The following is an 11,682-nucleotide window of genomic DNA, read 5'->3' on the forward strand; positions in this document are numbered from 1 at the left end:
TCTGCAAGATGTTTTTAATAACGATAAACATGTATGTTACTCATTCAAAATAACAAAATCGCTGTGTTTACAAAAGAAAAAAAATAACTGTATAATTTTTATTTAATTGAACATGTAATAATTTTTATGGCTGATGTTCTCTCATTTTGTTTAGGGAAGGGAACGCACAAATTATTTCATTTTTGCAATTTTGTAAATAATCATCACAATAAAAAGCATAATCAAACAAAAATCATGAAATCCTTAGTAGTAATTGCCGAAAAAAAGATCGATGACGAAATCACTCGAATCGGAATCCTCAAATGCGTGTTAGTTTCCTGATTGGGTTGTTATAAGTAATAAATAATTATCGCATAAAAAATATCAGATTTAAAAACTATGGAGAAATCAATAACAATAATTGCCGAAAATTCGATAGAATTATTGCCTTAAAATAGTAAGTACTCAAATGCATGATTCGAATTTTCCATATTGTTTGAAATATATCCATATACTATTTAAAAACCACGTGAAAATCAATATTAACTGCCGAAAATATAATCGAAACATGACATGGATTTACGATACTATCGGCGTAAATTGATCACGACCAAAAGTGATTATCTAAATCAGAGGTCGCCAAGGTGGTCTACATAGATCCCCAGGGGTCTATTTAACAAAAGTGGGGGTCGATCTGAGCCAGGGGGTCGAATGGGGGTCGATCCGAATCGGAAGCGTCGATTGGGGGTCGAAGAAAAAACAGTTCCTAATACGTAAATCCCAAATATCTAACTGAGTATGTAAGATTTGTGAATTTTTTTTATAATTGACTTAATATCAGTTTCTTTATAGAACATAAATCAATAAACGCATCATCAAAAACGTGGACATCAACCTGCAAGATGAGTTTGCTGAATTATTATCGGATCTTGAAGCAGAGACGCTTTTTAAAAATTTAACAATAAGTATATTTTGAACTAATATAAATATGATGCAAAAATATGTAGAACTTTATGAAATAGCTCAGCCTTTTTATGCTAGCTTTTCCAAGTTCCTGTATGGTTGAAGCTGGTTTCAGTCACGTAAATTCAATCTTAACTAAGTACAGAAATAAATTAAATGTGGAGTTACGAGGGGATTTAAAATTAAAATTGATCAATTTCGAACCCAATATAGCGAACCTTGCAAAAAAACACCAGGCACACTCATCTCATTGGTTAAGAAGCAATAAATCAGTAGTTACTTTACTTATTATTTCTACTTATTTATAATTACTTATTATTTAATAAATATTAAGGTATTTAAATTTCACATTAATATATTTTTCATAAAACTATTGTTACACAATTTACTATTACTTTAATAAATGTTTAAATCATAAAATAAATGTACAAACACAGTATCTAATAGAGTTTTATCTTAATTAACGGAAAATTACTTTTATGGGGGTCGATGGAGATTTCGAAAAATTATGTAGGGGTCGATGAAGAAAAAAGTTTGGCGACCCATGATCTAAATGCATGATTCAAATATTACGTAAATTTTACGTCGATAGGTAATTTTACGAATATTACGTTGTAAACTTCTGCAGAAAAGAAAAGTAAAATTTTTTACTTTTCAAAAGAAAACTCTTTCTACATGAACTCTAACGTTGTGCGGTAATGTCGCTGCGATTCTGCCCGTAACCTCCGTGAAAGGAAGGTTACGTTCTTCTCGGAGGTTACGTTCTGCCACACGGAGCACATCAGATACCACGAAGTAGTAGTTGCCAAGAACGTTGTTGATATATGATAAATCGCTAATAAGAAAATCGAGATAAAAACATCAAAAGAAGATTGATAGAACGTAGAAAAACCAGGGCAATTTCAAGTAGAGCCCCTGAATTAATACAATAGAAGAGCCTTTTGTGTCAAGGAATTTATTTCTTAACTTGCTTAATTCTTAATTCTAACTTTCTCTTCTTAACTTGTCAACGGAGTATAGAAGGCAAATTTAGCTGCATTAACATTTGAGAGTAGCCATAAATATCATTTGACTAGTTTTAGGAGTATTTTAATGCGTTCTTTCCATTGCAGGTAATTTAGTCCAATGGAGGCTCGATCTTTCGCAGGCTTCAATCCCCGTCCATCCCCGTGGGGTTACAACTGGACGACGGAGAACATATCTTCTACAGATTACAGAAACAACTCCCTCCCCAGTAAAGACAGTAGTTCTCAAAGTTCACCAGCTTCAGTAAGAATCTTCTTCATTAAATAAGGACCAGATTTTGAGTATCTTTCGTTTATTCTATTTTCTTTTATTCATTTAAAGGGTCTCTCGAATAAAAAAGGGAATTTACTTATTCTAATCAGTGGCGTCGTTTTGGGGACAGTTTGGAGTACAAAATTGCCTCCGAAATTATACAATACGGATTATGAGGATGCAGATATAAAAAAGTTTTCATTATTCATTTTTTGTAGTTTAAACGTTTAGTATATATATATATATGGGTCATTCTCACGAAAACTGTCATTTTTCAGTTCATAAAATCCCAAAAAAGTAAAGTGAATAAAAAGCTCTGAAACTTTTTATATTAATAGAAATATGTAATGGCATTATAAAGAAAGTATATATCCTATAAATTATACTTAATATTTAAATTAATAAATTTTTTAAATAATTAATTTATAATTAATTAATTTATAATAATTAATAATTAATTAATTAATTTAATAAATAAATTAATTAATTTAATTAATAAATTTATTAATAATTAAATAATTAATTTAATAAATAAATTAATTAATTTAATAAATTAATTTATTACTTTTTTAATTTATTTTTCAAATTAATTAATAAGTAAATTAATTATTTTCACTTTATCTAAGTTACATCTACCTAAAGTTTGAAAATGATAACATACTAAGTATATCTAATAATTATTATAATTTAGTCTTATATATTTAATAGTTTTTACAGGTTTGGGAAACAAAACTGGCTGGCACGATTGAACAAAAAAAAAAAAATTAATAATATACTCATCTTGAATCATTCCCTCACTTTAGCGTCATTCCCTCACTTTATACACTAGTGAGGGAATGACGAATTCAATAAAATTTAAAAATAACAGTTAGGCCTAATTAATTTCTGAAGTCAATCACATACAATTATATTCATACAAGAAAGCAACATATAATTATCCACTTTCTCGATGAAGTTGTATTTTATTTTACTCTAAAAAATGACATGAGGGAATGACAAATGTAAAAAATTTTACCTGGTTTGATTCATTCAAATTTATTCCACAGCAAAGCTTCTTTAAGTTGAAGATGGAAACATACTGCAATTTTGTTCTATGATGCCAGTTGTTAACTTCTGAAGTTTTTATTAAAATATTTTTATTCTAAGAAGATTGCAGGTCATACGAACATTGTTGTGAGGGAATGACGCGAAACACTGGGGACAAAGTTTAAAATAGTGCTGTGTTAATATTTTTATCAGAAATTAAATTTAAAATTGATTTTCTGAATTCAATATTTCAGTATTCTGAAATAAAAAACACGAATTTGTAAAAAAAAAAAATTTTATTTCAGAAACAATTTTTTTCTTTTTTTAAATCAGCAGTGGGGACAAGTGAGGGAATGACATATTGGTATATTTTAATTACCTAAAATAAATAAAAAATAAAAATTGATAATTTTATTTTTATTCTTTTGTTAGCTTGCATTCTGAAGGACACTTTCCCTGAATTTTTTTTTTCGTAAGCTGTAAAACAAGCATAAAATATACTGGGGTCATGAAAATGACTGTTTTTGTGAGAATGAACCATATATATATATATATATATATATATATATATATATATATATATATATATATATATATATATATATATATATATATATATATATATATATATATATATATATATATATATATATATATATATATATATATATATATATATATATATATATATATATATATATTGTTAACCTACGAAGAAGTCCATAGTTTTTTCTCTTATTCAGTCACTAATTAATATTTTTTAATATTTATTTTGTTTCGTTTTATTAATTGAAAAAAAATTTTCTATTGAACTTAGTTGCCGAATTTCAAATTTTAAAGTCGTAAGTATTTTTTTTATTTGAACTTTAAAATGCTTTAACCTTCGAAAAAGTCTAAAAAATACTTGTCACCCGAAATTCGGTAAACAAGTTCAACAGAATACATTTCAATGAATATAAAAAGAAACGAAAAAAAATATTTCGAAATATTAATTAGTTATTGAATAAGAGAAGAAACTATAGATACATAATTTTGTGTAGATTAATATAGAGTAAATAGAAGAATTTTTCTGGTTGCCAACATGAGACTTAAAAGTTTTTCAAAACCACCCTACCCCCCATTAGCGAAGAACATGTTTGCTAGACTAGTAGTTCGCCCTTTTAAAAGAAGATATTATATTGATACGACCGAATAAGGTTGTTTTAAGAAATGTCCGTCTGTTTATATGTATTTTTTGCTCAATATTATGTAGTTTTGTTTTATCAATGAATACCTTTATTTTCCACGGAAATTGAAAATTAACCACTTAACGAAAAAGGACCCTACAGTTTTGTTCAAGAGTTGGCGTAGTGCTGGTTGGCGTTGGCGTCGCAATTTATGAGGGGGGCGAAATTTAATTACACAGTCACAATAGTTTTCTAAATTTCACACGGAGCTGTGATGGCTAAGGGGATATAGAGCGTTCGCCTTCCAATGAATTATACCGGATTCAAATACCAGCAATGTCTGGTCCATACGAATTCTGCATCCGACTTGCACCGACCCCATGCTGACGTAAAGTATCCTCAGTGGTAGACAGATTGTGGGTTATTGTCCCCTTGTCATCAGGCTAACCATGGGAGGTTTTCGTGGTTTTCCTCTCCATGTAACGCAAATGAGGGTTAGTTTCATCAAGAAGTCCTCCACGAAGGTAAATTTTCTCCCAATACTTGATCCAGGAGTTCCCTTGTCTTCTGGATTGGGTTCAAAATCACAAGGATACGGAGTTGCTGACATTAGTATGTTAGAAAATTAGGTTTTTCTTCAAGAAGACCTAATCAAATCTTTGAGAGGGAAGGTCTCAGGTTTCCATAGCAACTCTCCTCCTCCTCTGCGCAGAATAAGTTAGCTTAAATTAGCAGTTCGCCCTTTAAAAAGAAGAGAATGTTAAGGATACGACCTTAAGGATACGACCTAATGAAGGATACGACCGAAGAAGGTTGAGTTAAGAAATGTTCTGTTTATTTGTACTTTTTGTTCAATAGTGTGTCGTTTTGCTTCATTAATAAATGCCTTTATTTTGTGATTCTAACGATAATGGAAAAATTACCACATTATTTACGAAAAAGATCCTTACAAGCTTTTTTAAGATTTTAGGATCGTATGCATTTAAATTTAATAATAATTATTTTACATTTTCATCATTTTATTTTTATTCGAGCAACAGATATACTAGATTAAATACAATGAAATTTGTAAATCTGACCTCATAATCGTAATTCGCAGAAATTCCAAGCCCCTAAAAATTATACAATATACAGTTTATCAACACTGTGAGAAGTTTGATGGCTTACATTTATGTTATTATGTTACGTTATACGAATTTTTGAGACTTTTTCTTTCAAACATTTCGAATAAATTATTGAAAAATATTAGAAAAATTAGTGTGCTTTTATCAATCATATAAACAAAACCAGCTCTATTCACAAGTTGTTCTATTAGACCAGAGATGCCAACTTGCCCCGGACAGCAAATATATATTTTAAAGTGGTAGTTTATCAACTGTGATTCCTGGTTTAATAAATTCAATTTAGTGTATTTTTTTCCACCACTATTTCTAAGTAATTCGTAGGCTTATATGATTCACTACTTTATAGTACTTACGTTATGCTATACCTTTTAAAAAACAAGCAAAAACAGTCAAATATTTGCCAAATTTACTTTGTTGTTATATACCGCATTTTTAATTATTTTGGCGTGTCCGGAGCAGTTGGCATCTCTGTTAGACCCGTCTTTAGCGTGTATAATTCTGAAGTTACAAAAATGTGCTCATTAAGCGGTGGTACATTAATATTTTAAAGTAAGAAAAAAAATTATGAATTGTTGTGGAAAATTACCGTGAACAAAGAATTAGAAGTTTATAATAAAACGCTTTTACCCTTACTTCAGTTCTTACCAGCAATCAAATTTTTGAAGCCTTCAATCGTCGTTTACACTGTAATCTATCTTGATAATGAGTCGTCAGATTGTGATAAGGCTTTTGTTTCTTCAACTATAAAAGCTTAATTTGATTCTGTACTGTGTTCAATACTTGATACCCTTCTATGTACAATGATTCCCTATTGTAAAATATATTGAAAATATATGCAGGGCTTTTCAAAAAAAATTTTTAAATGAAAATAATAAAGCAAAAATAGGCATACGAAAAAATAAATGGAAGCAGGTTATCGGGCCATCGGAGGGGTTTCAAACAGGGCTCGAAAAAACCCAGAAATTTTACCCGTCCCCGAGGACGGCTTGTCCAACAATATACCCGTCCTCCTTTGAAACTAACCCGTCGCTTCTAAATAAATAAAAATATAATTTCTCTTATTTATTACAAACATTTACATAAATTGCACAATGAATTAGTAGTTACTAGGATTACAAATACTAGGATTACATTATGCAGTAATACGCATTACATTATATAGTATATACTAGGTTACTAATAGTAACCTAGTATTTCCTTTGTGAAATAATTTAAATGACAAAGGTCAAGTTATCTGGAATGTCAATTTATCCGAGGGTACTGCGGTTTTTAAATGAATCAAATATGACGTTTGCCAGTTCCACAATCGAGCCAATGATTTACAGAGGTTTCTGCACAGAAATCTGAAAGGGGTTTTCCATTTAGGTAGATGTTCATAACTGAGCTAAACGCTTCTTGTTTAAGACCAGTACGTAATGTAATTCATTGTAATTATTGTAAGTTCATTGCTAAAAAGCCTCTTTCTACCGCTGCAGTACTTCCAGACAGAGAAAACATCAATTCCACCATGAGCAGTATGTTGCTGTATTTCTAGATTAGAGGGTCATTTTAGAAGTGAGGCGCTAGACTCTTGTAAGATAACAAAAATTGGAAATGTATCACGAACATTAACGGGAAAATGGCCGTCCGCGCGGACGTCGGATTCTAGAAATTTGTTGTCCGCGGGAGATTTTTGACCACCGAGGACGGGCGGAACGGGCTGTTTTTCGAGCCCTGGTTTCAAAAAGTGGATGGGATCTAGTTCCCACACAAGCAACATCTCTATTCGGAGCTCCAAAAAATCGCTAATAAAAGCGTTAAATATCTATTTGTTCTACCCAATTCTTAATAAAAACAGCATGTAACATCCCAAGGCATCCCTGGTGAGTCTTTTCCGGACTCTGGGAGGCCCCCTTTTCCGTTTTCAAGTTTTAGATTTCCGATGTTCCATTGATTTAGGCTTAGAGTGTCAGATCGCCATTTTAACTTGTCATCCACTGCAAGTGGTAATCATTGCTATCTTTGGCTTAAATTTTCATTAACTTATCAACTCTTTTCAAATTTAAAGCATTTCATTTCAATCCTCCATGCGATTCTCTATTCAAATATATTAACTTTTTATTTTCCAGTGGTCTGGTACTCTAATTATCAGTATCTTTAAATTTTTTGACGCTTCTAGGTATAGGCTATCGCTATGTTAAAATTAATATTTTGTAAACTCTGACTTTGAACACTCAAATTTTTATCTTAGCGTTTTTATTTCTATCTAAATTTTTTATATGTTGTTCCCCCAAATGTTTTCAATTGTCCGCCACCCTGTTTTTAATTTTTCATCCATCCTTTGACTTTATATTAAATTTCAAAGAGACATCACTTTCCCATGTTAATGGTGTTCTATTCCCCATAACAAAATGTAAACAATTTCTATGATCGCAATCACAGTTAAGTGCTTTAAATCACACCATATTCATAATTCTTTAATCAATTAAATTTATAATCGACATTATTCATTTTAATAGCTTTTCCTATTCCATGCTGTTTTTAAGTTAATACCAGAGTCATTGTTTACAAACCTTTATAAGTAGTACTATCATACATTTGTTGTCTTAGTTCATTTTTATTTCTTTTTACATAGATTAGGGCCATTTTATTTATCTTCAAGTGTTTTTTTTTAATTATGTATCATTATATTATTGTCAATATTGTCTCCGAGTGCTTTATTTTGATTTTTCTTTGCATTTTTACAATGTTTTTTCTCAAATAACGAAGCTCAAGTTAGATTTACATACTCATATATAGCTTAAGGTCATCTAGCAATATTTTGCATCAGCCTACCAGAAGATTTTGGATTCTACCAACCAATGGAATACCCAGGTCAACTCATCAACAGTAGTACTTATTAATACTTCGGTTTGTTTACTCTCACCATTTTTAAGCACTTAGAAATTGCTTGTTAACATAGCGATGGCCTATCCTCTCTTTATTAGTACATTTATTGATATAACTTTTACCGGCCTAGTACCAGTTGTTATCTACTGTTGCATCTTATCTTTTTAGCACTAAATTTGATATATAGTTAACTGTCTTAAATTATCACATATGTTTCTAGTTAAATTTTCATTAGGCAACTTTTAGTACTTGTATGCCATCGCCAGTGTATCCATTAATGACTGATCATTCTGCTTCAACCAATTAAGTTTCCTCACTCTGCCTAGAGCCGCCTTCATTGTTTCCTGCATTCTATCAGGTTTTCAGCACATCTAATACGTATTTATCCTCCCACACCTCTTTTCTCTGGCGGTGATATACCTTATCAATGGAGCATCGGTTCTCAATTAACTTCTACTCTGGGTTTTATCAGGGGCCAGGCTTTGACTCACCATTGCCACTCTTTTTAATTTGTATTTTTACATTAACTAACGTTTTTAAAGAGCTCTATTTACCCTTTCTGCTTACATATTGACTACCTTCTTTCATGGCTAATTCACAAGTTACAGACAATTTTCAAAATCCTGCAAGATCAGCAAGATCCCAACGCAGAGTTACACAAAACTTTCAAAGAGTTGACTATAATATCTCACTCACAGAAACTCCTTCCAGATCAAAAAATTCTCATCGAAAAGATAATAAAACCATACAATGTCCTGATACTAATACATCACCTTCAGTAATCGTTGATCTCACTTCTGTCTATGAACATACTTCTCCGGTAACCAACGACTGCATCATCAGTGATACTCCAACTTCTACCAACAAAAATACCTCCATCATGTCACAGACTAAAACGGATATAGAACGCCTTCTACATATAATAGAGAAAAACATCAACTACAGCAATCATAAGAAAATATTCCTTCCGCAAGAACCACGATCTGCTTGTATCAATGCAATTCAACAAATAAGGAAGATAACTTCGGAACAAGAAACTCATGACTTGATAAATTCTAGAAACTTCCAAACATCTTTGGACAAGAAAATAGACTATATGCGAATAAAACTTGATGACTTTTCATTAAATGTTCACTCCTCAAACCCACTAAATCAAATTGAAGAGAATCTAAAGACCATCAACGCAAGACTCGAAAAATTAGAAAATACCACCTCTATCAATGTTGATGTTCCACGAGTAATAATACCACCAAAACCAATAATAGTAAAACCACAAGAAGACTGCTCCACAACTGATATTGTGGAAAGGCTGATTCAGGAAGAACCTAAACTGCCCGTGAAAAAAGTCTATAGAAGCAGTAAGATGCTAGAACTAAAGTTTCATAACAATCAACATAAGGAAACGGTACTCTCAACCTTACAAAAGACAGGCATCCAATATCACGACAAAGACGTAAAGTTGTTCTCTCTAATTCTTCTTAACACACCTGTCACATTCACAGAAACTGAGATTATTAACTTGATAAAAATCAATGGCAATTTCAACCCTGCCTATGATATCATCAAACTGACCAAAGAAATCCCACATAAAAGAGATAATTCTAAGAGACACATCATCATAAGAGTCAACAGAAAACTCTCCATCAAGCTTTTGAATCTTAATTATTTCTACGCTGGTCTACAACGTTGTACAATTAAAAAAAGACTGGTTTTATTAAGGTGCAGAAAATGCCAGACAATAGGTCATCACCAAAACACATGTATTGAGTCATACTGTTATTGTGAGAAGTGCGGATACAAAGGTCACAGTATCGAAAATTGCACAGAAAAAGAAAAATTCTGCATAAACTGTCACTCATCCAACCAAGACTCCAATTTAAATCTGGATTGTAATCACAGAGCCTCCTCACCTTCCTGCCCAACTTACTTGCACGATCTAAAAGAGCTACGTCAATCCAATCAAGTCTATACACATCCCTACTAAAAAGACATATATATATATATATTTGTTTATTAAGATTTCTCTATATCTAGTAATACTTTCATCTCTATTAGTTTTTTTTAACGCTATATTTTTTTTTCTCTTTCTTTCTTATTAATTTATTTTATTCATTTCTTTTTACTAATTTCCCATTTCACATGTATATTTTTTTTTGGTCTTATTTCTTCTTAAATTCCACACTTTAAGTAAAAAAAATATATATACATATCTTTTTTTTAAATATCATGTTATGTAGGCTGGAGTGGAGCTGGATTAGTGGCCAAGTCTTGGGCTATATGGTTAAGGGTTTTTAATAACCTAGGTACATGCCCAAGGCTTGGAGGAAAGAAAAAAAAAAAAAAAAGCCCTGGTTTCAAACTATGTGCAATACCAAAGGGCAATTAATAAAAATCAAATCATTCGACATCATATTATCTTTACTGTATCTCCGATGATTATATTGGAGAAATATTACAGTCCCTAGCCAAGTTATTCGACGCACTATACGATTCTATGTAAAATGTTAATTATCAGGTGATACTATACAGCTTTATTGTTTTTATCTGACTGAAACCGGTTTGCACTTGCTTACGTTCGTGTATCAATGGGTTAAATTAGGCGATATATAATATAAATTCGATGATTGAATAAATAAGATGATATATAATATAAATATAGAATATTTATTATATCAGGTATTATATTAGTATATTATAATAGTTAGACCAAATGATTAGAATCACTGTAGTTTTTTTTTATAAATAATTTCATGTTTTGCACGAGTTTATATGAAATACTTTTATATTTAAACATACATACAACGGGTTTTTATTCATGAGATTTTTTATATACTTCCTATTTGTATTTATTTTTAACGTATTGCATTGCTATGTTAACCCATTGATACACGTAACGTAAACAAGTGCAAGCAGTCCTGTAAAAACAGTAAAGCTGTATAGAGTATCACCTGATAATTAAGATTTTACATAGAATCTTAGAGTGTGTCTAATAATTTAACCGGGGACTTTAAACGAAGATATGTAATGTCATTTTGCTTGTACATTCATTACAAAAATATTTTTAGGTATGTTGACATTACTTCATTTTATTTTTAGTTTATAACCGTCGTTGAACATCCGACCGAATTTTATGGGTTTACGGCTACTCATGTTCAACTCTGTAGCCTTGTCATTTTGAACCCAATCCAGAAGACAAGGGAACTCCTGGATCAAGTATTGGGAGAAAATTTACCTTCGTGGAGGACTTTTTGGTGGAACTAACCTGCATTTGCGTTACA

General features: G+C 31.0%; 1 protein-coding gene across 2 annotated transcripts in view; it reads left to right on the forward strand.

Moving 5' to 3' along the window:
- Positions 1 to 11,682, forward strand: part of LOC107454301 (uncharacterized) — a 52,715-nt gene that overhangs the window by 22,986 nt on the left and 18,047 nt on the right. For both annotated transcript variants that reach the window (XM_087150869.1, XM_087150868.1), the window contains exon 2: positions 2,055 to 2,211. In XM_087150869.1, the coding sequence (XP_087006995.1) occupies positions 2,068 to 2,211 (144 nt within the window). In that variant the 5' untranslated portion in view covers positions 2,055 to 2,067. The remainder of the gene's footprint in view (positions 1 to 2,054; positions 2,212 to 11,682) is intronic.

This window comes from Parasteatoda tepidariorum, chromosome 9 (assembly GCF_982258835.1).
Source record: "Parasteatoda tepidariorum strain Cologne lab strain chromosome 9, Ptep-v5.0, whole genome shotgun sequence".
NCBI classification, from domain to species: Eukaryota; Metazoa; Arthropoda; class Arachnida; order Araneae; family Theridiidae; genus Parasteatoda; species Parasteatoda tepidariorum.